Source organism: Tetrao urogallus (assembly GCF_951394365.1).
Source record: "Tetrao urogallus genome assembly, chromosome: 1".
NCBI classification, from domain to species: Eukaryota; Metazoa; Chordata; class Aves; order Galliformes; family Phasianidae; genus Tetrao; species Tetrao urogallus.
Genome location: NC_136813.1, coordinates 134,309,342 through 134,336,607, shown reverse-complemented (window position 1 = coordinate 134,336,607; position 27,266 = coordinate 134,309,342). Strand labels below are relative to the sequence as shown.

Below are 27,266 nucleotides of genomic sequence, written 5' to 3'. Positions count from 1 at the left end.
GAAGGGTCAACGCACGCACCTATGTGCAAGGCAATGTTGATACGTGTAAGCGGGAGGGACAGAACAGTGCAGGCATGGGTGAGGGAGAGCACTTCCTGCCTTTCTGCTGTGATGCACACACACAAAGCGATCTTTTGTTTGCAGTAATCATATATTTAATCCCCTGGGGGACTTGCTGCTATCAATAGAATTGGATGGTGGGAAATTGCTTTGCCGTCGCTCGATGGGTTGTACATACGTCAGCCTGGCCAAGGGACTCTGGCCAGAACAACTCGAAGGTGCTGCTGACAGCTCTATTTGGGTCAATAAAATGGGATGAACAAGAGGAACTGGAGTGGTGTTTGGAGCAGGCAACCCCTGGCCATTATAAATAAAGCCTTGCCCCTACTGAACAAAGACCTGGGAAGCAGCGGAATGAGACTGAGCTCTCCCACCTCCAATTACAAGGGAAATGCCCCCCATCCCAACCTGGAGAAAAGTCTGGGGTGAGACTCTTTTGGTTCATACAGGAAATTATGTTATGTAAACCATGTAAAACTTCAGGCAGTAAATAACTTTTAAAACCTGTGTCTACTTGGCTGGAGCAGGTAATTCACCAAATGAAATAAATTAAAAATAAAATTCCTGGCATTGTCCTATTTCGTCACTGCATTATCAACATTTTCTCAAAGCATTGCTTAAGCACTCTGCACTCAGAGGCTCTGACAAAAGCTAGACAAGCCTGAAACTGGAGACATGCACTGTCGTGCTTTGGCTCCTGGGTGAGGAGGTTCGTGGGGCACAATGACTGAGGGCTGTCAATGGGCTGCAGTTCCACTTATCTAGTATCTTACACCATTGCTGGCAGCAGGTTTAAAGCTGAGTCCTAGGAGAGCAGCCAGCCCAGTTCTGGCAGCAGGACAGATGCCCATGGGGCAGGGCTGTATGATGAGGGAGAGAGGACTCTATTGCTGTTCCCCATAACAGGAGTGACATCTGCATTGCACCAGTGCCAATGGGAGCCACCATCCTACAGCCCATCTAGGGAACTCGTGCCTCATCCAAAAGTATAACACAGAAAACTAGGACAATATGAGTACATTTTCCCCAAAGTTATTGGCCTCAGCACTGGGCCAGTTCCCATTGCCAGGCTGCATTCTGCCATTGTGGAGAGGTTAACACACTGTCTGCTGTTAGTCAGCATGCCTGCACATTGCTTGTAATGTCCCAGCACAAATCCCTCTGGTCCCAGAGATTGTGGTAGAGAAATACCAAGCTCCAGCTCTCAGGGCATCCTTACTTCAAAGCTAGAGAACTTTGTGGAGAGATGCTTGCATAGGATGAGCTTGTTATGGCCCTTCTCAGGGTGTGGGAAAGTGACAGGTTGCTTTTTGTTTGGGAGAGTGGGTTTATTTCTCCATGTGAAAAGAACCTCGTTTCATCTACTGTTAAATACAAGCTTGAGAGAGGCAGAAGACTGCCTTTTGTTACTCCTCTGTTTCCAGAGATCATTACCCACATCATGGTACAACAACAGCCTCGTACTTGACAAAGCATGTGTTAGGAAAGTCTACCGGCTACTGGCAAATAAGGAATGAGAATGAGTCTATCTCTTATCCAGTACAACCATTCTAAACTGCTATGAGGAGACATTCCCTGCCCTGGCCATAAACCAGGCTGGGATGGAAATTGCTCCACAGAATTATTTCAAAAAAGAAGAAAAAATGAGGAGACTGCATTTCACAGTGTGATCTTGGCAAGTCACCAAAAGCAAGACGAGCTGAGTTGTCCACAGTTGGCTTTGCACAGACACTTAAAGCATTTCTCCCTGGGAATCCTTTCCCTTTCCATGTAGATTTTTATGTGCTGGCTTGACAAACCGGAACAGACAGCTCCAAAAATGTGTGTCCTCCTGTGCAGAGACAGTTGTGGGTCAGGCATGCAAAACAGACCAGGATGATGTCCCAGGAGCAGTCAAGAGGGCAGAGCTTATTCTGGGTTTAAAAGCAAATAGGAAGAAAATAAATTCACCTCCCACCAAGCACAGTTAGAAATATTTCTTTTCCCTTGTCCACACCAAGATGTTCAGTAATTAAGTCTTTTTTATTGTGCTGTGGAGGGAAGTGAATGGCAGCATGCACACATCTCCCCAGTCCCTCAGGCCTCATGTCTTAATCTTCACTTTCTGAAAGCTTATATTATCTTCTCATTTGATTAACATTAATCCCTCCTCATCCTGTTCAAACCCTTTTAGCTAATTAATACGAGGTAAACTATTCGTAAGTGCATGTAGCCTAATAAACCAAAGAACAACAGGCTAATCTGATGCTCCACATCCTTATCTCTAAGTTGCAGCGGTAAGGATTTGAAGATTGGACTATTTTGTGGATAAAGAATTGGTTAGATGGTCATAGCCAGAGGGTTGTTGTCAACAGCTCTGTGAACAAGTAGTCTGGTCATGTTCCCCAGCATTCTGTCTTGGGACTGGTGCTCTTCAACATCTTAATCAAGAACATAGACAGTGGAATTGAGTGTACCCTCAGCAAGTTTGCTGATGACACCAGGCTAAGTGGTGTAGTTGACACAATAGAAGGGAAGGACACCATCCAAAGGGATCTGAACACACTTGGAAAGTGGGCACATGAGAATCTGATGAGGTTTAACAAGGTCAAAAACAAGGTGTTGCACTGGGGTCAAGACAATCCCAGACATGAGTACAGACTGGGAGAAGAACTTACTGTGAGCAGCCCTGCTGAAAAGGACTTGGGGATCTTGATGGACAAGAAGCTGGACATGAGCCAGCAGTAGGTGCTTGTAGTCCAGGCCAACTATATCCTGGGCTGCAACAAAAGAGGAGTAGCCAGCAGGGTGAGGGAAGGGATTGTCCCCCCTATTCTGCTCTCGTGAGGGCCCAACTGGAATACTGTGTCCAAGCCAGGAGTCTCCAGTACCTCAGAAAGGATGTGGAGCTGCTAGAGTGGGTTCAGAGGAGAGCCATGAAGATGCTCAGAGAGCTGGAGCACCTCTCCTGCAAAGAAAGCCTGAGGGAATTGGGCTTGTTTAGCTTGGAGAAAAGAAGGCTCTGGGTAGACCTCATTGTGGCCTTCCAGTATTTCGAGGGAGATTACAAGCAGGAGGGGGACCTGATGGTGATAGGACAAGAGACAAGGCTTTAAACTAAAAGAAGGGATAAAAGAAGGACATATCACGTGCTGCATGATATGGTTTAGTAGCTTGTGGTAGCAATGGTGATGAGGAGATGGTTGGACTAGATGTTCTTGTAGGTCATTTCCAACCTTGTGATTCTATGATTCTATGATTTAGGCTAAATTTTAGGAAGATTTTTACTCATAGCGGTCATAGGGCACAGGCTGCCCACAGAGGTTGTGGATGCCCCATCCCTGGAGGGATGGGAAGTTGTGTCGATCTGCCTGAGGGCAGGGAGGCCCTGCAGAGGGATCTAGATAAGCTGGATCGCTGGGCTGAGATGAACGGGAGGTTTAACAAGGCCAGGTGTCGGGTTCTGCACTTCGGCCACAACAACCCCAGGCAGCGTTACAGGCTTGGGGATGAGTGGTTGGATGATTGTGAAGAGGAAAGGGACCTGGGGGTGTTGGTTGATGCTCAGCTGAACATGAGCCGACAGTGTGCCCAGGTGGCCAAGAGGGCCAACGGCATCCTGGCCTGCATTAGAAATAGTGTGGCCAGCAGGAGTAGGGAGGTGATCATCCCCCTGTACTCAGCACTGGTGAGGCCGCACCTCAAGTACTGTGTTCAGTTTTGGGCCCCTCACTACAAGAAAGACATTGAGGCCCTGGAACGTGTCCAGAGAAGGGCAACGAAACTGGTGAGGGGTCTGGAGCACAAGTCTTACGAGGAACGGCTGAGGGAGCTGGGATTGTTCAGTCTGGAGAAGAGGAGGCTCAGGGGAGACCTCATTGCACTCTACAACTTCCTGAAGGGAGGTTGTGGTGCAAAAGGGTCTGGCCTCTTCTCCCAGGCAAATAGTAGGACCCGAGGAAATGGCAAGAAGTTATACCAGAGGAGGTTTAGGTTGGATATTAGGAGAAACTTCTCCTCTCAAAGGGTGGTCAGGCACTGGAATGGCCTGCCCAGGGAGGTGGTGGAGTCACCGTCCCTGGTAGTGTTCAAGAGGTGCCTGGATGAGGAGCTACGAGAGATGGTTTAGTAGCTTGTGGCACTGATAGGAATGGGAGGGTGGTTGGACTGGATGATCTTGCAGGTCGTTTCCAACCTTGTGATTCTGTGATTCTGTGATTCTGTGGAGGCAGTCAAGGCCTGGTTGGATGGGGCACTGAGCACCTGATCCAACTGATTTAGTGGTTGGCGACCCTGCCCACAGCAGAGGGTTGGAACAAGATGATCTTTCAAGTTCCCTTCACCAAAGTCATTGTATAGTTCAATGGTTTTACAGTCCTCTGACCTCTCCTGGCCCTTAGCAAAGTGCAATACATTCATAGGATCAAGACAAAATCAACAACTTTGCTAAGGAGTGAGATGCAGCTCCAAGTCCTTGGTAGCTAATGAAACTAATCACTGCACTAGGTCTATGGTGGGCACAGCTTCTCTTGAGGGGTGCAGGGAGCAACAGCTGCATCTTCATCTCATCAGGAGCTACAGATCACTGTCCTTTGCCTGGGGGCTACAAAGGTTACCAAGGGCAGGGAGAGGCCTTAGATCCAAGCTTCTCCAGAATTATAGAATAGGCTGAGTTGGAAGGGAACCACAAGGATCATTGAATCCAGCTCCTGTTACTCCAGCAGCTCAGTGCTGCACCCACTGTCCTAGGGAGGCTGTTCCATGCACACTGCCCTCTGGTGAAGAACCTTTCCTTAACACACGAGTGCTTTATGTCCTTTTTGTACTGTGGCACTCCAAACTGTACCCAGTGTGGGAGGTGAGGCTGCACAGCACAGAGCAGAGCAGGACAACTCCTTCCCTTGCCTGGTGGCATAGTGGTGAGAAAGAAGCCTGTAAGAAAGTTGAAGAGATCCTGAAAATGAGAAAGTACGCATTTTACTTCATGCTAGACAAAGGTAAGAATGTGAGAGTTTCTCTCAGAAGCCCTAGAGAGCCTGGCTTGTAGCCTTCCGGGGCCAGGACATAAGGAGTTCCCGTCTGGCTCCTGCTGGCTGCAGTCCTAGGCCTTGTGAGAGGCACCATGGCTTCTCCTTCCTCTCCCAGGAGCTGGAGACTGCAGTCCTGCCAAACCAGGAACCACCTTTGGTTGCATGAGGATCTAAGGAAAGAGGTTCAAGAACAACACAATTTCTCTTTGAGGAAAAACACTTGCCAGATGGACTTGGGAAGGGGCTTGCTTGGAGAATACAAGAGTGGACGCAACCTTTCTGGCTCTTGGGGCTAGATGACAGTGCCCAGCAAATAACACTTAAAAACTCAATTACCCTTTATTTCACCTTTTTTGTTTGTTTTCTCCAGCAAAAATTTTCACCTGCCATGTCCCTTTTTTTTTTTTTTTCCATCTGCCGTTGTTGAAGAAAAGAAAGGCTGGAAAGGGTGGGAGGGAGGGAGGAAGGAGAACAGGAGAAAAAAAAAGAGGAGAAAGAAAGAAACAAAAAAAGACAAAAGGAAGAAGAAAATTTAAGACATTTTGTCTTCTTTTATTTAAAAAAAAATGTTTTTCCTGGTTTTCCTTGCTGGAGAGGGTTGGCAGGGGGAATGAACTTTTAATGAAAAGTAAAACAACTGCCCCCCCCAGAAAGGTAAAAAAAACTGGCAATTGGTGCTTTATAGATGTCTTTCTTCACTTCTGTACAGTATTCTTCCTCTGACTGGGAGGAGCAGCTGAGAATTACCATTTGGTAACTTCCCTTGGATTTCAGCTTCAAATACATTATGTTTTGATGTCTTATCAACAACTACATGAAAATAAAATCCTTCTTTCCATCCTACCCCTTCTGATGGTACATATGCACCATGGTGGCTTTTCTTCAGACAGACACCCAACTCTGACCACAGTGTGGGCATCTTCTAGAGGCTGATAAAGACTTCTCAGATGCTTAGTGTGTGTGCAGCAATGCCTGAGATGTTTGTGTGATCACACATCATTCATTAGTTGATCTCTAACTATGTCTGCATGCAGGGGGGATTATAGCAGCAAATAATCATTGGTGGTATTTTCCCTTTCTACCCCAGCTTGGGTCACAAGATGACAAGGATTTTTCCTTTAAGCTTCCTGCAATTCTCTCAGTCCCATCCAGAGTGTCTGGATGAGCTTCCTGATCCTGGAAAATCTGTAATTTCTTTCAGTGATGACAGCAATTCCTCCTCCGACTGTTAAAATATGCTGCTTCCTGACAGGTCTGGGACACTGCTATCAGATTATACATAAGCAACAGATAAACCAGTTCATATCGTGTTTATTTGCAGTAACACAGCTCCACACCTGTGTTCAAAAGTGCAAGGTGATTTGTTTCTATCTAGGATTACTGCAGTGCCTTCAGACTACCTCAGAAAAAGGAGTGGCCACACCTCCACCACTTCCCTGGCAGCAAGACGCTGTCTTACACCTTAGAGACACAGCAAAAGGAGCCAAGGGGTTGAACATCCTACCAAGGTTCACACAAGAAACCCTTGTGAACTGAATCTGGATGCCATGACACAGTCCTGCTACTGAACTTGTGTTGACTGGAGAAAGGAAATTCCCTCCTCAAAACCAATGCCACCATTCTGATGGTGGCTGCCACCAAAACAGTCTGCCTGTGTACAGCTCTCCTTTGGGGCTGATGGAAAGCAAGCACTCATGGACACCTGGGGCTGGTGGCTTTACCAGATGACCAGGCTGTGCCACCACTGCATTGTCACATGCCTTGGCCTTGCAGTGCTGCCCATCAGGAGCTGTTGTTCTAGCATGGATAAGGACCTGCTGTAGAGGATGGCTCACCCCAACAAATTGTGAGCAGTACTGCTAGTCAGGAAGGGAAAAATACCAAAATGTTTACTGTGTGGCAGGGCTGCAAGAGTCTGGATTTTAAGCTCTTCTAAAGACCATTGCAGCAACACAACGTTTAGCTCCTTAATAAATAAAATAAAATAAATGATGCCTTCTGTGGTGCTGCACTCCTTCATAGTGAAGAATAACAAGGCTTGCCAGCTGTCTCTACCTTCTACAGCAAATCATCTCCAATTAAATGAAAATATCCCAGAGAGGTACAAATTCTGATGTTTGACTTTCAGCATTCATTTCACCAACAATTTTTAGATGTTAGAGGAAAGGCAATTAAATGGGGAAAAAATTCCCCTATGCTAATTCACCAGTTAAACTCACATAAGACTGCAAAAGATAAGGTTCCCATAGCAATTGGAAAAGGTACTGCACTGCACAGATGAGACCTGATTTCCCCACTTTCTTTCAGCTCTGGCAGTTTATCTCCACACAGCACGGGGATGAGCAATTACTTGGAAGGAGGAACAAGGGAAAGGAGCCTGTGGCACCTGCGATTCTCTTTAATGGTAAGTCTCCTGCATGCTGCGATATGGCACTATTGCAAGGCAGACCCAAAGCCAGTGTGCGTTCCCTGGACCGTGGTAAATGGTCTGGGGAGATATTGATGCTGGCTTTTGTGAAATCTCAATAGGCATTCAGGTAGGCTTTGTCACTGAGTGCTCGGGCCACACGTGACATAACAGCCTCTGCAAGACAGAGCTGTGTGGCTCCAAACGTCACATCCCCATGACATCCCTCCCAGCCATTGCACTGCAGTCACGACCACCCTGGCACAGGGAATATTTAATTTGACACAGTCTGCTGCCAATGAAGTCATCTTAGCTATTAATTATCCCTTTATCACTTCTGAGCTTATGATTATTGTGCCTGATTGTGCCTGCCATGTCCCATGAGCAGTTACTGGTGGCAGAGCAGAGGCAGCACAATCCTTCTCCCACTCTTGCCCCAAAGCTACTCTGCAGCACAGAAACAGACCCATCAACTCCTTCATTAATTCCTCCATAAAATGCCCCAGCAGTGCAGTTAAATTTGTGGGCGTGCAGTCTCCAGGGTTCCATTTCTCTTTGCTGTGCTGCAGCTCATTTTAACCAACCTGCTCTGGGTCTTCGCCTTCACTCCATGACTTCTCTGAGAGAATCACCAAAGATTCAGCTGTTTCACTCTTGGATATATGTTCACTGGCCAGTTTGTGTCTGACTGGGAGCACACCTCTGGGATAGTTAGCCCTCACCCCCTTTCTACCAGAGCCTGCTGTGAGATCCAGCATCAATAACTGTGTTTGCACCCAGTGCTCTGTCACTCTTCCTGTTCTGAAGCCATCACCACTAACACTGCAGCCAGTGATACCTTATTCGCACCCTCTCCTTTGGATAGAGGTGATGTAGCAATACATTTCCCTTTGTCATCCTCATGCTTCTTATTTACTTCTGAACCAACTTGCTTATTTCCTGTGCTAACACCCCAAATTTGTGTTTTTGCATCCCTAACTTTTCTACTGCACACCTTTATTCTCTGCTCTCTCTTAACTCTGTGGTTTCCTTTCCTCCTCCCAGCACAACTGATGTTTTTTTTTATGTGAGTGTGTGTGAGGTGGGGGGGGGGAGGGGGAGGTTCAGCTCTTTTTTTGTTATTGTACTTCATTTTTTGCATTTCTTTCCCTCTCCATCAGTGTCAGTTCTGAGGACCCCTCTGACAGCCGGCAGGAGTCAGGGGTGTCTCATGTGAAGGAGAGAAGGGAAGAGTCCAGGAAAAGAAACCACTTCAGGAAGGAGAGAGCAAATCAACTCAGAGTACGAAAGTGATATCTTCAGTGCCTTAGAAATGAGTTTCCCTCTCTGTGATGCTGAGCATCTCCTGGACAGGAAGGGACTGCTCCTTGAGCTTCTGTTCAGACAGAGCCACTATGTGCTTCTTGGGCTGTGGCAGATCCTCTGCTGGGGAAATCAGCTGTGCGAGCCGCTGTGGAGAGGAAGTCTTTGTTAATTAAGCTGATAAACAAACCGGCACCCAATAGTGATCTACAACCATTGCTGGGGGCAAAGGCATCTGTAGAGCTGATGCTTACAGCTTCATGCTCCCCTCTTGCTGGATGGCTGTGGAAGGGGGTGAAGCAGGGCAGGCTCACTTCAGCTGCTCACAGTTACTGCATCCCTAGGCTCAGATTTCTGCTGTGGACTGACAACCTGACATACACGGCTCCCCACAGATATATTTCTGGGTGGAAAGATGCCACAGATTCACCCCATAGGCACTTTGTGTGGCCACAGAAAAAACAGGGTAAAGTCCAATTACTCTTTTCCTTATGCCAAGTAGCCATGCTTCCTGAAAAGTCTGATGGGGGCTGTGCAGCCTTCTGTATGTCGTGACTGTCAGGTACTGGGCACCTTCTGTCCTGGTAGGAGGCAGATGACACCTCCCTCGTCGACATTCTCAGTCCCTCACATGAGTGACACAGGATCAGGGGGTTCCTGCCACATCTGCCCTCTTCTGTGCCATCCCAGTTCAGTCACAGCTGTTGTTCTTTCATGGGCTGTTCGGGCCACGGCACGCTCCTCCCTTACACAGCATACCACAGCAGAACAGACAACTCATCCATGACTCGTTTGATTAATTTTAGTGCTTCTGCTCACTGTGAAATTCCTGCCAGGATGCAGGATTTCACTCATTTATTCAAAAGCATTTGCCCCGTGATTTGTGAAACCAGCCTTGGCCTGAAGCTTCTCTGTGAGCAACTCACTGCAGGTTTTCAATGCTTGGGACTTGAGCTGTCTTAATCAGACACATTAAGCAACAACATTTGTGTTTCTTGATCAGTCAAGTGGAGCAAGAGGAATCAGTTTGTTGCAGCAACTGATCATAATTGCCAATTAAAAGCTCACTTTCAGTGAATGGCTTGCAATATTCAGTTAAAAGGCACTGTACCTGGAAGCAGCTGTGTCATGAAACTAATTCATTACAATTATGGGGCGTGACTGGAAAAATGGAACAGGTATATTTTGAGAAAACTTGTTTACAAAACAGAAGCAAATATTCCAGGAGATTTCATGAGGTTGGCTTTGATTCTCCCCTGAATCAGCCCAGGCTTGGCAGCTGGCTCCTTCCTGCATGCCACAAGCATCCATTTGGAGATTTCTTCATAATAATATAACTGAGAGGTTCTTGAAAATTACAGATAATATAACCTAAACCAGGGCAAATAGAAAATGCTACAGTCTGAAACTGGCTGAAGCAATTTCTTGGATGTGCTGTAAAATAAGCATTAGCACCACTTACAGCAGCATTCTAGTCCGAGGACTCAAAGAACTTGGCAACAAGTGAGGCATCTTGCCTGTTCAGCAAGCAGGACATTTAGGCAATCGCTTCACAGAAAGCCCTGAGTCCTCATAAAGGCATATGAAGCCTCTGAGCTATCAGGAGTCAGATGCAGTGTCAGCCATCAAGACCATCTTCAAACTGGCTGTGGGATAGGAAAGGTGCAGGGCTGCCAAGTGGTCTGAAGCGCAAGATAGGGCTAGGAGAGTTAGGATTCCAGATCTGAACTTGGAGCAAACCATATCACGACAACTTGCCACAAGATTGACTTATATTGTCTTGCATTGGGAGGGATACATTTCCAAATTGAAATAACTAGGGAAGTTAAAAGATTGAAAGGTTGAGGTGCCTTTCCTTAAATCTGTGTTCAGTGGCGAAGAGAAATTACAATTTATCTTCCACTAAGCCATTTTATCAAGAGATATACCAGGCAGCTGCCTCCCGACCTCATCACCTCTTCATGGCCACCAATAGCAATCAAATCTTGTTTTTGTACTTGATTTGCACTGGCACGAGTCAGTAAAGGAAGAGAAGTAAAAGATGGTGTTATGCCATCTTTACTAACATCATCAGCATGTTAAAACCAGCCAGCATGTGGCCTCAGATAGCACACACTGGGAGGCCCTCTGTCATCCAGGGAAAACCCTGGAGAACTGATGATCAAACTGAAAGCTGTGCTCCCTCCAAGCCCTACATGTTGTCAATAATAGTTGTCAGGCATTCTGGGGAAAAGGCACTCACACTTCTCCTTGCCTTCTCAGAGGAAAAATGCGCAATGTGTATCCTCCCCGGGGCCCTTCCCATGAGCTGTCATAGGGAGGCAGCAGCAATTCACCCAGTGACCACGATCTCAGTACCTGTTTCAGGGATCCCTTGGTCCTCAGGAGGATGAAGATGATGTAGAGAGGAATGCAGACCATGGAGGAGAGTGCCATCAGCCAGCCCAGCACGTAGCCCCAGGGTGGGTACACGTAAGAATTGTTGTACTTCAAGGGTGTGTACTTAATTAGGGAGAACAAGAAGACAGCCTGGGGAACACAGAACACAAACATAGCCAGGGCATAGGGAGTAGAGGAAGTCAGGCAGTCCAGCCCTGCACATGCCAGCTAGGTGGCAGAGTGTGCTGTTGTGCATGAGCTAGCATGGCCATTGCTCACTGCAACAAGCCAGAGCCTGATGTATGCTGACTGCATGCACAGTTTTCTCAGCTAAGTCCAGGCTTCTCTGCAGGCTCCATGGGGGTTCAACCTAAGCAAAATTGGCAGCAGATTTGAGGGTCTGGGAACACAGAGACTGAAATTTAGTCATGTTGAGGTTAGAAACTGTTGCTGTCCTTTTCAGAAGCATTTCAGAAGTACCAGGCACAGATTCATCCATCTTAGGAGTCTCTAGCCACAGAACACTCAAATAATTTGGGCTGAATCAGATTTAGTTTGAAAATTCCCCCAATATTCAATTCCTAGTGGACTCCAAGGACAGAGGAACAGAATTCTTGCGTAAACTGTAGCTATATCCTGTCTCTGTTCCCACTGATGACAAAGAAAACAATCCACAAGATCAGACGTGGAATCAGAATTTGGCACAGAAAACTTGTAAATGTCAGCGAAGTAAAACTGGACATGAACTTGAAAGAGGCAGGAACTTATCTTTGAAGATTTTTTGTTGTTTTGTTTTGTTTTTTAATACAGTTGTCTGAAAAGTTTTCAAAGAGATTTAATAACACAGAAAGCAAATGGCCATAGAAAGATATTTATGAACAGAAAATGGGAGGTTGCAGGAACATGGACTGAAGCAAGTTTTTCACAACAGTGTAACACTCACCAGTCTTCTATTCAAAAATAATTTGACCAAAGCTCTTCAGACTTTTAGGATACATTTTCCTTTGCCTTGTCAGTAAACAAGGCCTGTAAACAATGGCTTTTCAGGCTAAATTAATTTTCCAGGCAAAAGATGAGGCTTTACAAAGGAAAAAAGTTGACACCTCAGCTATGGATAAACTTGTAGTTCTCCACAAGGAGCTTGATAAAATGACAGTAGCACCTTGAAGACAAATCAGCCTTTCCTACGAAGAATGTGGGGACCCAGAACAATCTGTTATGTTGTCATAACTGCACGCACTTACCAAGCACAGACCTGGGGTGAACACCAGCCAGCATATCTTGATCAAAGGCCATGGCCGATAACCAATCATGTCTTCAATGTTGTCGTAGAAGCGGTTGGCACCTTGGCCACCAGCCAGCACAGAGACAAAGTCAGAAGTGAGGACGTAAGATCATTGCCGTTTCCTTCAATCACAACTCATATCAGATCCCATATTTCTTTATCCTCAGTGTTTCCTCCTGGCAAAAAACATGGCTACCCTAATAAGAGCATGTGACAGACTTCCTGGTATCCAGAATGCTCACCTGTGGCTAAATACAGATGGAGGCTTTTAATTTCAGCCATAACTTTCCAGAAAGCTTGACATAAAATAAATAACCTGTCCCTCAGAGAGCAGCATCTGTAAGTTAGAGAATGCAGACCCTAGCTTGAGGGGTATTTGATTTACAGGTCAACAAGGGAAAGTTCTTGCAGATGGAGCACATGGGAATGTGTGAGCCCAGAGTGATGCAAGAAACAAAGAGAGCAGGGAACACCAAATAAAACCCTCTCTTTGTTACCAGCTCAACGCACCAAAGAGTTTATGTCAAGAATCCACACTGAACTGGGTGTTTCACCTGTCATGCAGAGCCTGCTTTCCACAGAATATTTATTTTTTTGGCATAAGACCAAAAGACCCGGAAATCCAAACTCTGCTAGAAAACAAGTCTTCCATCTGCAAGTATTGCTGTTCTGTTCAATATAAGTTAATCTGTGGATGCCTGATCTCTTCCTTCTCTCACTGTTCCCCTAAGTTGCATGACTGGCCCATTAAATTAAAGTCTATCTTCTGTACACACATCACAACACCATGGAAAGATCTGACCCTGTGTTCAAGAAATATTCAGAGGGTTCAAGTTAATGTCAGGGTTTAAAAATAAGTCAGCTTCTCTTACGTAGTCCATATTAGCCTGCACCCACCTGAACCCCATGATTCAACAGAGTGGGATATACCTCTAAAGAGCATCTAAAAATCATTCCACGGATCAGACCCTATCCACTGACTCTTCTCAAACCAAAGCATAAACTTGAAATGCATGCAGTGATATATAGAGAAGACAGCATAATGCAAGTGGAAATCAGCAGACCTTCTAGCTCTAGGATGTCTTCAAGGAATAAGATCCTCATAGATCATAGATCCTCATAAGAATGCACCCGTAAGAATGCACTAAGATCTTCCTAACTACTAGAGATACTAAATCAGACTTTCTCAGGTAAAATAGGGCAATATTAAACAAAAAGCTGGAGGTAACTTGCCCATAGAAATGGTTACTGTATTTGCCTTATTGAAGTTTTATCATAATGCTTAGCTGATAAAGAATTGCTTCTTCTTTTAGGGTTGTTCATCCAATTGTGAACTCATTGCCAGAGTTCCTATCTCCAAATGAGCTGAGACCTTGCCTCCTCGCATCTTCATACCAGAAGGGTGGGCAAAAATTTATCCTAGAGGACTTGCCACACTACCATGTGCTTAGTATTTAATGTGCTTTGTTGTGTTATGTTTTTCTGTCTTAGAACCAAGTCCCAAGATCTTTTTCCTTTGTGTGAATTCTACAAAAGCACACTAAGCATGTTTTTCTTTTCTGTAATTCTTTGTGTTATTTTCTGTATCCCATAACTAATATTTGCAGGAAAGCTCCCTTAAAACCAGCTTTTGAAGCATTTAGGAAAGAGGGATGGGGAGGAGCACGTTCTTTGAATACCTCATGGTTCCCATCTTGAGTTGGCAAGTTAACAAGTAGCTTCCAGCAAAAACAAGCTGTGCATATCAAGGGACATGCAGCCTTGTGTAGGAGCCCAGCCTACATCAGAAAACAGAACCCTAAAACTTCCAAGCTACAAATCCCATGAGGCTTCAGATAATGTTTCTGAAAATATGTTGGGGATGAAGGGGAGATAATATAAAAATATGTTCTGCCACAAAGCCAAAATCTTCCATGAGGTAGGAAAAAAAGGAGTGAGATAAATGATATGGCTGCGGCATAGCGCAGTCTCTTACACCGTACAGTGTTTCCACAGAAACACACCATGATGTCAGATATACGATGGATAAATTAATTCACACTGATGGCTGAAGTCAATTTCACTGCAAATTTTGGATCTAAGATCTAGTGAGGGACGTAGTGAGTAAAGAAACACAAAGATGCCAGGCCAAAAGAAAGACACAGCGCACGTCTATTCTCCAGGAAGGAAACAACACAAACCTTACAGTTAGTTACAGCGTGGGTCCACCTGTTCCCATCCCTGTTCTCTGTAGTATTCCCATCAGGTCCTGTGTTTCCAGGACCACTGTGGCAAACAGTAGGGTGTTGTGGTGAAACACGATGGACACTGACACGAACAGCCTCAGAAAGTACATTAATGGGAGCTTTTACGTGTTCTGCTTTTCACGGGATATGGAAAAGTAATCAAGCTAAAGAAATCATCAGTTCAGTCACTCAGCGTTGGCTTTTTGTGCAACTTAGAAGCTAGAGGATTTGTGCAGTCCCCATTCCTTCTCAGAATATTAGAAGTAGCTTATAACAACTGCAAGTAATGAAAGGAACAAAGATTTTTCTTTTCTTCCCCACCCAGAAACAGTGTGTTTCACAGATGAAGTACATAGTCCAGGAAATATTTCTCAATATGTCCTGGTTTCAGCTGAGATAATTTTCTTCCTAGTGGTAGGTATAGTGCTGTGTTTTGGATTCTGGACGAGAATAATGGTAACGTGCTGATGTTCTGATTGTCACTGTGAAGTGCTGCACAGAGCCCAGGACATGTGTTCTTCTGGTGCTGCCCTGCCAGTGAGGGGGGAGAAGCAGATGGGAGGGTGCAGAACCAGGACAGCTGATGCAGACTGGCCACCGCTGCACCATGTGGTGTCATGTTGAACAACAAAATGGAGAAGAGTTGGCTGGGAGGACAGCTGCTGCTCAGGGAATGGGTTGCACATCAGTCAGTTGGTGGTGAGAATTGAACTGTGCATCACTTTTTTTGTATATTATTATTGTTATTAATTTTCTCCTATTTTTCTGTCTGATTAAACTGCCTTTATCTCAACCTACAAGTTCTATATTTTTCCATTTCTGTCCCATATCCCCCAAGAGAAGGGAGAGGGTGATCAAACAGCTGAATGATGCTGGGTTGTCTGCCGATTTAAATCACAATACAGTACATCCTGTTTGAACTGTTAGTGTAGAGCCTATGACAAAACTCTCTCTTTTAAATCTTTTCTCCCAAGCTGCATTCATTTGCATTCATCTGTACTGAATTTCATCCACAGGAAGTCAGTACATGATGACCTTGGTGCCACGCCACAGCTCTGAGCTTGTGTCTGCTCTCTTGCTGTCCCAAACCTGCAGTGCCCACGCCTGTGCCAAAACCATGAAAATGCTGGCAGGACATTTGCTGGGGCACTGTAGGAACTGTGTGCCATTTGGGTACCAGCTGCTTTTAAAGAGCCTTTGCAATCCATAAATAACAATGTGAGGTTGCCTGTAGCAGGGGCATCCAAGAGGATAAAGCAAACTCAGCTAGGGCAGCCTGATGGGCAGGATCCAGCCAGGAGGAACCCGCTGCTGCTGCTGGTAGACACACTGCATGTGAGCAAGAGAGGAAGATTTATACCAGCTCAACACAGATTCACCCTGCAGCCACCCACAGGTGCCTGCTGGCATCAGTTTGCTTTAGCTTTGTAAACAGTTCCAAGGGCTTCAGCCCCAGCTCTCATGCAGCGATGGAGGCACGTTCTTTCTCCTGCAACAGCTTATCATAATATGCATGCTGTGACTGCCTGAAAAACGAAAACATCACTCCCATACCATGTTTCTGTGGCATCATGCTGCAACCCGAGTGCACAAGAAGAGTACCCACTTATACGAGGGCTGTGTCGCCAAAAATGGAAGGGACACAGGTGGGGGAAGAAACCAAATCACTTCTGTCCCTCCCTGCAGCAAACAGCATTGGTAGGTGGGATGCTGTGAGGTCCTTGTGCAGGCAGAGAGCGGTACGTGAGGAAAGCCTTAGATCTGAGCAAGAGCATCTGCCTGTCAGCAGAGGGAGTCTGCCAAGTGGTGGGCGGCTGGCGTATGTGCTGGGAGAGGGGAAACTCAGAGCGTGTATTTGTGTTAGCGAAAACGTTGTAATTCTTCACAGTGTAAGCAAGAGGCTTGGTCCTGCCAATTCTGAGGCTGGGAAAAAAACAGTAGTTGGCACTAGGCACATCTTTTCCGCTAAGATGGCCTGTTTCAGCCTACCGTCTGCATTTCAGCCCAGAATCAGACCCATGGAATGGCTACTTGCCACGAGGAGCAGGGCAGAAGGAGGGAAGAATGGGCAAACTGTAATGTAAATTTAATGTAGCTTAGGGTGGTGATAGCGAAGCCCTGTTATGCATGGATGGAAATCTCCTTCTCCTTAGAAATCTCACAGGGAACTTACTGAAGTTGATTAAATTCAAATCTGGCCAAGGTCTGGCACTGCAAGCTCTCAGTTGAGTTTCCCTCCCAGGATATCTCTCTAGAATAAATCTCTCCTACAGACACACTTTTCTTGCATCTCTGGAAGGTTAAACAGAAGCAGCAGAACCTGCTCCTATTTCAGTGAGAGAGAAGTCTTTCCAGACCAGAAATTGGTTCGATTTGTTTGAGTGTTTGGAGAATATGACATGAGAACATCTTTATCAGCAAGTGCACTACAGCCATGGCAAACTCCATAAAACCACACATACCAAAGAAAGCCAATGTGGAGTGACTGTTCTCCTATCTCTTCTGAAGTAAGATCTGTGGGGCAGAAAAAGGAACTGGCAGGTGGCAGGTTCAAAACAAGCAAAAGATTGTGATACCTCATACCACAACAGACCGAGCTGTGGAACTACTTGCTGTAGGGTTTTTTTGGATGATAAACGCTTACATGAGCCAACTACAAAAAAATACAGAAGATAAATAGGAAGATTTTACTTTCAGCTCTGGAAATCCTTGACTTACAAGTTTTTAGAAGTTGGAAGAATATTCCCAGGAAATATCATTGCCAACTTACTATACTCCCCCTGTACTCCTCCCTAAACAACCAATGTTAGCTATCAAAAAAAAAAAAAAAGATATGAATGATGCTCATGCCTGCAGTGTTTTCCTTAGGTTGATCAGGGCACAATACCTGATGCAGCAAGGAGCCAGCAGTTGCTGTTTTTAAGGATGCTGTCAGTTTGGTCTCATCTATATGACTTTATGCTATCCTTGAAGATGCTCGACTGCCATATCAAGAAGCATGTGGATATGGCACTGAGGAAGGTGGGTTAGAGAGCATGGTGATGATAGGCTGATGGTTGGACTAGATGACCTTGGAGGTCTTTTCCAACCTTAATGATTCTATGATTCTATTATGCCAAGGACAGGAAGCCTCTGCTCCATAACACACAAAACTAACCCCTCCTAAACCACCAGCCTCAGTATATACTTCAGTGAGGGGGACTGCAGCCTGTTGGGCTCATGCACTGCTAGCAGGGCAGAGACCTTCCTGGATACCACAGGATTTTCTGCTTACTGCACACCAACAAGTGACTGGTTTCCTTCTGGTAGTTCACTGAGCTTAGCCTAATTCTGCTCCTGCATGGTTTGGTTACTCACTGAGTGCCAAGGCGGTCCCATTCATTTCTTTTGGGACTGCCATCACAGCCCGTGAAAAATATAAATATGCATCATCACAGAAGTGGCACGCAGCAAGTCTGTATTCCAGCATTTTGTGTGAAACAAACTGGCAGGATTAAACCAGAGGTACAGGGTACAGACTGAAACAGAGTCTGACGAACAGCAGTCACTCTTCCGTAGCTGGTTTTCTAACCCATAGGATGAATGGAAAGAGCAGCAAGGTAACACAAGATAAGGAAGCTTCAGAGATGGAAAAGTCATTTCTACTCTAAATGTAGAGCAGTTAAAAAATGTTGTGAGGAAACACACTGGAAACCAGACAAGAAAGAGAGTAATTACAGCATTTCCTTGCTTCCTAAGGGAGTGGTGAATCTTCTCCATCCACCTCCATTTTCCCAGCCCCAGCCTTGAGAAGCAGCAGCACAGGTTTTTGTCCTCTACTTACCGTAAACCCATCCTACACAGATGACTTCAAAAATGGCTAGGAATAGCAGGCACGTGCCACTAGCAGCATAGTAATCAAAGAGCTGGAAGATGTACATCCCACCCTGTAACAGAGGTAGAGAAAAGGGAGTCATAGCAGGTTTCCATGTCCACAGGAGCACTTTATTATTGGTTTGGTTTTGTTTGTTAATCACCTAGCAAGTTTCCAGCATTACTTCAAAGCACTATGACAGTGAAAATCTCTGCATCTAAGAAATGGGGATCCTGATTGCCAGGATATTCAGATGATACCTTATTTTGCCTGCATCCATGTTTACATATTTCTCAAGGTCCATACCCCATGATGGCAGGCACATCACTTCCTGCTGCCCCTATCTCTTGGGTTGAGCCCTGTCTACTTGCCATCAGCTAGCTCTAGAATTCAGTCGCCTCATATTTCCATGTGTGTTTTCCAAAGAGAAAGCCATGCCAACAGAAGTCAAGCAGATGCTTTCCAAGGGTGCTGAAGGACTCTATCAACTGACAGAGTAGTGGAATCCCTTTATCCCAACATATATAAGGTGGTGTACTGCAACAATGGGTGTAGATGCCTCCACACGAGGGGCATACCATGGAATCCCTGAGTTCAGTTTCTCACAGTTGAAGCTCTCTTGATCACATGCATGGCATTGCATCAACACAACTCTGCTGCTTCTGGTCCAGAGACAACAGGCTCTCCCTTGGCTGAGGCAAGATGATGCTGCACCATTAGCCCAATCCTGCCCTCCTGCCACCCTGCTTCTCATGCAAAACAACCAGCAAGTGATCACTGCCCTCAGAACAGCTTCTGAATATGCAGCTCAGCTTGCTTGAGCAAGGTGATATTTGCATAAGGCAGCCTTATCGAGCTGCAGGGCTGTCTCTGTGGCTCCATAACAGGTGCAGGAGCATCACACCATCAGCAACAGTGGCTGAGAGACAGCTGCTAGTGCATTGAAAATAAAGGATAAACAAAAGCATCAAAGACAAGCCTGTTGCCTCTAAGTGCTCCTCCAGAGCAGTCATGCAGGATTTCTGGTGTCTGGTTGTAGCCCAGCTCCACCTCTCTTACCTCAGTGACCAGCAGTAAGCCCAGCAGGTAGCACATCACTGCAATGGCCAGGATCAGCAGCTCCCGACGTCCCTTCTTTCGAAACACTCCCGGGAACATGTCAATGAGAGCTGTCACCATGCTTTCCACACAGACAAACTGTAGGAGAATATAGGTTACAAAGCCTAATGTCTCCCCTTCCCCAAGAAAATGCTCACTGTCCTTTTCTCCTCAAGGCTTGGAGACTTCTCCCAAGACAGCTAGGCCAGCGTGAAGGAGAACAATCAACAAGGTAAGGAAAGAGGGGACTTTGATTCAGGGAACAAAGAGAAGTGGAGGTTCAAAGGTTTAGGTGCTATGAAATAGAGCCTGAACAGAATGCCCTGCTTGGCAGCCAGGCCAGGACACCCCCTCTCCCCTTGAGCCTGCATACCAGGGTTTCACACTGCTCTGCTGGGTTTTCCTCCTGGAGGGTAAGAGGTGGATGCAAGACCATTCCCCATATGGAGATGTGCTGGGACACCCTCGCATACATGTGAAGATAAAGATGCCAAACAGAGATGCCACCACATATACCCACTGGCCTCTCTTCAGCCCTGGCTGTGAGTATCTGTGGTGTGAAAGAGCTGTGGACAGTGTGGAGAATGTATTTGAGGTACCAGCAAAGCATATAACCACCTAACCCTTTCCCACAGGCATGAAGATGTGCGGAGAGTGGCAACAGACACTTAGGAGTTGGAGAAGGAGGGTTAGCTTGCTGTACCTGGCTGTCCAGTCCCAAGAAGATCAGCATGAGGAAAAAGAGGCAGGACCAAAGCTGAGACACGGGCATCATTGTTACTGCTGTTGGGTATGCTATGAAAGCCAGACCAGGACCTGCCAACAAACAGCAGCATAACCACATCTGAAAGCACTGGTCCTGCAGACCTCACTGCACACAGCACAGTGACAGAGGATGTAGATAACATCTATGTCCTTGGCCCTGCACGTGCCAGCTAGGTGGCAATGAGTGTGCTGTTGTGCATGAGCTAGCATGGCCATTGCTCACTGCAACAAGCCAGAGCCTGATGTATGCTGACTGCATGCACAGTTTTCTCAGCTAAGTCCAGGCTTCTCTGCAGGCTCCATGGGGGTTCAACCTAAGCAAAATTGGCAGCAGATTTGAGGGTCTGGGAACACAGAGACTGAAATTTAGTCATGTTGAGGTTAGAAACTGTTGCTGTCCTTTTCAGAAGCATTTCAGAAGTACCAGGATTCATCTGGTACTTCAGAAGTACCAAGATTCATCCCTCTTGGGAGTCTCTAGCCACAGAACACTCAAATAATTTGGGCTGAATCAGATTTAGTTTGAAAATTCCCCCAATATTCAATTCCTAGTGGACTCCAAGGACAGAGGAACAGAATTCTTATGTAAACTGTAGATAACATCTTGGGCTTCACCTCAGAAAAGCCCCCCTCCCCAGCCTCCTCGGGCTCAAAGTCTGCTGAAAAAACCTACCTGATTCAGCCACTTCCGCAATGGGTACACCCTGCTTTCGAGCCATGAAACCCAGCACAGAGAAAATGGCAAAGCCAGCAACAAAGCTGGTGGCACTGTTCAGGAAGCAGAGCATAATGCAGTCCCTGCAGGAGGAGATGAGAGAGCACACTGTTTCCCTTTGCGCAGCGGGCCCACTTAGGGTCACTTCCGTACTCAGCTTCCCCAAGCACTGAGGAGTGTCAATACTGCTCCTCAGCTCCCTCCAAAGTAACCATCAATTGCTATGGAGAAGTTGCAGGTATGCAGTGTATTTGGGCTGGAGAGCTATCTAGAGCCATGCCAACAGTGCAAGGCACATAAGACACTAGAGGAAAGCGTCAATACACTGCTCCATGAGTGACAGACACATTGTGGAGTGCCGTGGGAAAAGTATTAATTGCCTGGCCAGCAGCCACAGCAGCACCTCTTTGAGAAGGGCAGAAGAGATGACTGATGTCTCCAGAGCACTGTAAAATTTTCCCATCTGTGGTGGAGCAATACTGGAAGTAATAACAGAGCCCCATCTCCACAGGACTTTGAGGAATGTGCCAGAAATGTTCTTGATGTCTTTACTGAGCTTCATGTCAGGCCACGGAGAAAATAGAGCTGTAATTCAAGGGCAAGGAAGAGGCCAGATAGACTTGATTAATCTCCTTGATAGGATCAAAATGCCACTGGCAATGCATTACCCTGCTGTTAGTGAAGAACTAGAGACAGGGGGCCCAGCCATCATCATCTTTGTATCATTTCCCCTACCTAGCAAGTGACAGCAGAGATAGCTGTGCAGCCCCTTCTCACTCACCCCATCAAAACAGCCTGTGGTATCCCCATACTGGCTGGGCATACTCCATATCCACTCCTTTTCTTCCAGTCCCTCCAATTCCAAGCTGACTCATGCAGGAGAGGGCTGCTAACACACTTCTCTTGGAGCTCCTGCATTGCCCTAGCCAATCTCAGTCCCTATGCTGAGTCCATCCCAAACTATGAACCTGTCCTTATTCAAAATAGCGTTGCCCAAAGGTCTATCTTCATCAGGCACAGCCCTGTGCAATTTGTCTCTGAGCAAATTTCCAGGAAGATCAAGACACCTAGGCTTCTCTTACCTGTAGCAGTTGTTGGTGTATTTATTGTAGCTGCCCAGAGCTGTCAGGCATCCCTGGCATATGGCATATGAGAAGAGAATCTGTGTGCCTGCATCCATCCAGACCTGGAACAGAGAATGTCAGTGGTCTCCAGACCTGGTGACAAAATAAACAAGTGGTTGTGCCCTGCCTGGCAAACACCCCTCCATCAGAGCTGAACAAACTGTATGGGATAGGGGGACACAATGGATGCAGAAACTGGAATACATCTCTGGGAAACTGAACTATCAGATGAAAAGACCTCTAGGAAAATGTTCTTATGGGGTCTATGTTTGCACATCAGAGTGACACAAGGGCATTGGCCAGTGCTGAGTGGGCTCCTTCCCCTCTGCTCCATCCCTCTTCCCCAAGAAGGTTTTCAGGCCTTGGTCTCCCAAAGTGCTGCAGGGCGAAATCCAGCACTGCTCCCACTCCCTGTCATAGATTCAGGGTAACAGGCAGGAGGGAACACAGCCTTCTTTCTGTCTGTCTGTACACTCCTCCTCATTCTCTTTTTTCTCTAAGCAGCAGCAAAAAGCCAGGCAGCTACAATTTGACAGCCTGCAGACAACCCCAGCCTGGGCAGTGCTGTTGAGATCCACGGCAGTGTGTGGCATGGGTACACACACAGATCCAGCTTTGCACCCAAGCTTTGCATTCTCTAAAATCAATAGCAGAATTCCTCCCTCCTGCTATGCTGCCTTGCTGCAGCCTGGAAAGACCACGTTGGCTTTGTTTAGGCTTTTAAAGGTCAGGAGGCTTTCGGTGAATAAGCTCTTGCCATGAATAAAACGTACTCAGCCTCCATCGCCCCCCTGTTATTTATTTCAATATTAAAATGCCATTTATGTTTGGCTGACTCTTGTGTTTAGCGCTCCACAGATTTTGTATTGACAACACGTAATTGCATCTGAAAGCCATTTGGGGGAAGATAGTGTGTTTGGCAGCTGGTTTGGGAGCAGTTGGGGCTGCAGCCATCTGGGAAGATGCGGGAGGTAAGCTGAGGCTGTGGGCTAAGCATATTGCTTGGCTGCCTCCACAGAAAGATTTAGCAGCAGAATAATTAGCAGCAATGTCATTTAAATACCCTCCTTGGGGCTGGGGAGCTGCATTAACACCCTGGAGAAATGGTGCATGCAGCCTGCGTGCACTGCTGAACCCTCCTGGAAAGGAAAGCGACCTGCTGTGATGGAGAGGTGTTGGGGTCTTTGGGTTGGGGTCCCAAGTTCTGCCCACATGGATGGGGGAAGAAACCTGGCTGCATGCTGGGACATTCACTGATGCCATGTGGTTGGTCCCAGGCAAACAAAGCTCTAAGCAGGCCTGAAGAAATGGAAAGTCGTAGATTGCTTCCCCCCCCACCTTTCCTTAATTATTTGTATTTAAGACCCAGAAAAACCATCTGCTGCATGCTGAATATTTCATGCACTCCTCTGATTTTGCTGAGCCCATGAGTAGCAGTGACCTAATATGCCCATATGCTGCAGATGTGAGCAGAGAATCTGCGCAATGTGGGGGCCAGGCCCTGCTCAACCTGTAATGAGCTTCTCCCAGTCTGAAAGCCTCCCCTGAGAAAAGGAAGCCAGAACCTCATCTGCCCCATTCACCTGCGGGTCTGCTAGCCTGGAGACATCTGGCTTCAGGTAGAAGACAATCCCCTCAGCGGCACCCGGCAGTGTGACTCCTCGCACCAGCAGGATGACCAGCATCACGTATGGGAAGGTGGCAGTGAAGTACACGACCTGCAGGGAAACCAGACAGGGTCAGCAGGGAGTGTGGGTGTTATTTTGTCCCTCCTGCAGCCCCCACGCAGCAGATGTCCCTGGACCTTCTCTATGGCCACAGCAGCTACTGCTGACGTGGATGGGGGGGGTATGTGTGGGATGGGGAAGGGATTAATCAAGGCTACATCTCAGCAGTGGTTTTGTTAATCTAGGCTCTGCTCCTCACACAAGGTTTTGTCACTGGTTGCTCTTGCTATTTTCTCTTTCCAGTCATCTTCATTTCCCTGCTCTCAAGCTGTTCTCTTCATCTTTCCAGAGCTGCAAAAGAAACCTACGTCTCTTCCTGTCACTGAGTTTTAATGAGGAGTTATTAAAATTGTCCCATTCCCAGCAAGGGGTTTCCAAATTAAACAGCAACTTTTGCTGCCCAATTTGACACTGCATTTCCAGGGGTGCTCGTGTGACTCCCTCATCCCTCCAATGCCTCTGCGCACATGGGTAAAAAATGGGGACACCTGGAGCCTAGAAGTCTGTCAAGAAAACATACGCCATTGTTTCCGTAAAGCTTTCTTTTCACATCTCCCTGCGTGCTATGCAAACAAATATTACAGTACAATTAATCATCCCTGATCTGCTGCCCAAAATAAATTTCTAGTTACTGTTGTTTGCAAAATATCCATGAGCAATCTGCAACTTCTTAACATTTATTCACTACTACAATTCATCCAAGTAAAATTAAAGCTTGTTTACTGTATGGATTCAAAGTGAGGGGTCAAAAATGAAGATGTTGCTGCCTAGTGATAATTGGTCAAATCAGTCACGGTACGTAAGCACAAGAGTCTGGAAGGGCTATCTGATTGGTGCAGCCCTTCAGTCAAGCATAGCATTTGTTTACTCTGCAATGGGTAAACAAAATTATGCACATACCCAGAGTTTCTGGGACCTCCCTACTGCTTCTCCTAACGTGTATTCAGGGTTGAAAAAGAAAGGAACTGAGTTTTGTGATGGTGTTCCTGTAAATCTCAATGTAACTACCTGCAGAGCGGACTACTGGTCTGTCTGGCTTGTGGACTGGGACAAGAAAACTCACCGTGTTGCTCACCTGGACCATACACTTGACTAGGAAAAAGTAGGTCCTATATCCTAAGCCTTGCAATGGGAAAATCTTCTGTGGTTCCAGGAAAACCATGACAGCTATTGCCTGCACTTGCTGAACTCTTACTTTCTGGGTTGATGTTGCCAAACCTGACTTGATCCCAGATTAAGTGAACTTCTTCAGCCTTCTCTCACAAGGCAAATTCCCTGCATCTGAGCAGCACTGGGCAAAGAAAAGGCTTGGTGGGAAGAGGGCTGAGAATTGATGGGAACCTGCAACAACTCGATTGCACTTCCATGTAGACACAGAGTCATAAGATCAGAATGATAACTCTCGTGAAGGTGGCACTGTGTTAACAAAACAGCTTACATGGAGCATTAGAGATTGACAATTTAAAAGCCCCTCTCCCACAGATGTGGAATCATGCTCTCCCTCCTTGAGAAGTGGTGAAAGACAGGTCAGCACCAGCAAGAGGCTCTGGAGAGCAGAGCAAGCTCTTGTCCTGTTAAAACAGCGGCCCATTAAAATGTAGTTTTAAGATCAGAAGTGGGATTTGACACTGAAACAAAGATCTGCAGTTCTACAGGAACATTTGCCAACATTAGGGATACTTATTTGGAAGAAGGCTGTTGCGAAAAATTGGCTCCTTTCTTTGTTGCTGGGACATCTGCTGAATGCCCTTATGTTGATAACCTACCCATCTCATCACAGCCCCAGGGAGGAAGGATGTCCTGACCAAGTCAATGCTATAGCAGAGTCCCTGACACCCACCCCGAGGCACACCACATTCATCCATCCCAGAAGGATATCCAGTCTACCTGACCTATGGGAACTGGAGCAATGGCTTCAGCCTCAAGAGCAGAATGCACAAAGTGACCTGCTGAGCCAAAGAGCCAGAGAGAGTACAAAAGGGAGCCCAAAGGAAAGCACGAAGACATCTCTCCCACTCCAACTATTTTGCAGGATAAAAAAGCAGGAGAAATTAGTGATCTGTTTGCTGAGACAGTTGCAGGCAGAAGCTTCTCTATTTTGCTTAACTGTTTAATTATTGCCAGGGATAGAAAGCTTGGTATTGAAGAGGATCTAGCTAAAAACATAAAGAAGTCACACTGAGACAACACACTGATGATTGGTTGGTTCCCATCGACATTTGTGGAGTATTCATCAGCCATTGTGGGTCATCTGCAAGGACAAAGGTGACCTATGATTTCCATCAGTTCCCAGCTCTTCCACTGCTTTTCCCTCCCCGTTTTTCATCCTTCCTTTTATGGGCCAAATACAACCAATGTAAATCAATATGAACCCACCAGATTTTAGGTTTGACTTTGGTGCTGTGTGTCTCCAGTCTCTACTTCATGAAAAAGTAAGAGATTGGGAAAGAAATGTAAGATGGGTACAAGGAGGATTATGGATGAGGAGGACCATCTCTGTTCCTACTTTTCCTGTGGACTTGACACCTTTCCAGATGCAGAAGTAGCAGACGATCCACGCCAGCAGGAGACACAGAGCCAGCTCCCAGCGCACAGTGCCCAGTTTGTGAATACCATCCGTTAGTCCCAGGACTCTCTTCCTGTCGGTATCCAGGGACAGGGAGATAAGCATTAACACCTCAGAACCAATTAATTCAAATACACCTTTGACATTTTACCCCATGAAAAGACTAAACAGATCTGTCTGGGCTCCCAGATGAGTGAATTACCACAGCATTGCCAAGGGCTTGCTTCTCTGTTATTCCTGTGGATGCTGCTCCACTGTGCCCCGCAGCTAGCTCAAGCCCTCCAACCCTCCCAGCCCACTGCAGTGTGCTCACCAGAGCCACACAGAATGAAATCATCACGTACACCTCACTGATCCATCACCCTGACAGCTGCTAGGTAGACTCTTCTCCGTCCAAAGCAAGCTACTAATGTCATCGTCAACCCATGGCCACTTCTTTCCTCTCACCTCCCCATACACTATGGACACCCTGCACATAAGTTAAAATGATCTCTGTGTTTCCCATCTCCTTTCTTCAGCCTCGTTCTCCGGATACTCACCATCACCAAGATGGACAACAGGAGAGCTCAGCCCTGCAGCTCATGCAGTCCTAGCAGCCCAGACCCACACTTCGGATTCCTATGCACTCCTTCCTCCAAATCAAACCCCTTGTGGCTCCCTTTGCATTGCAGCTTGTGCAAAAACCCCAAACAACTATTTCTGAGAGGTAGCCACCCACAGATGTAGAGAACAGGGCAGGAAAGAGAGTCTG

The 27,266-nt window shown here is 46.4% G+C and overlaps 1 protein-coding gene across 1 annotated transcript in view; it reads right to left on the bottom strand.

Annotated features, from left to right (window-relative positions):
- Positions 1–8,782: 8,782 nt before the first annotated feature.
- Positions 8,783–27,266, bottom strand: part of LOC306945663 (sodium- and chloride-dependent betaine transporter-like) — a gene marked incomplete at both ends in the record, with an annotated part of 36,313 nt that continues 17,829 nt past the window's right edge. Inside the window, 10 exons of the mRNA XM_079534432.1 lie at positions 8,783–8,926; positions 11,137–11,307; positions 12,402–12,502; positions 18,491–18,593; positions 19,580–19,717; positions 20,322–20,434; positions 21,057–21,181; positions 22,181–22,284; positions 23,806–23,940; positions 26,456–26,588. Of these exons, the coding sequence (XP_079390558.1) occupies positions 8,783–8,926; positions 11,137–11,307; positions 12,402–12,502; positions 18,491–18,593; positions 19,580–19,717; positions 20,322–20,434; positions 21,057–21,181; positions 22,181–22,284; positions 23,806–23,940; positions 26,456–26,588 (1,267 nt within the window). The remainder of the gene's footprint in view (positions 8,927–11,136; positions 11,308–12,401; positions 12,503–18,490; positions 18,594–19,579; positions 19,718–20,321; positions 20,435–21,056; positions 21,182–22,180; positions 22,285–23,805; positions 23,941–26,455; positions 26,589–27,266) is intronic.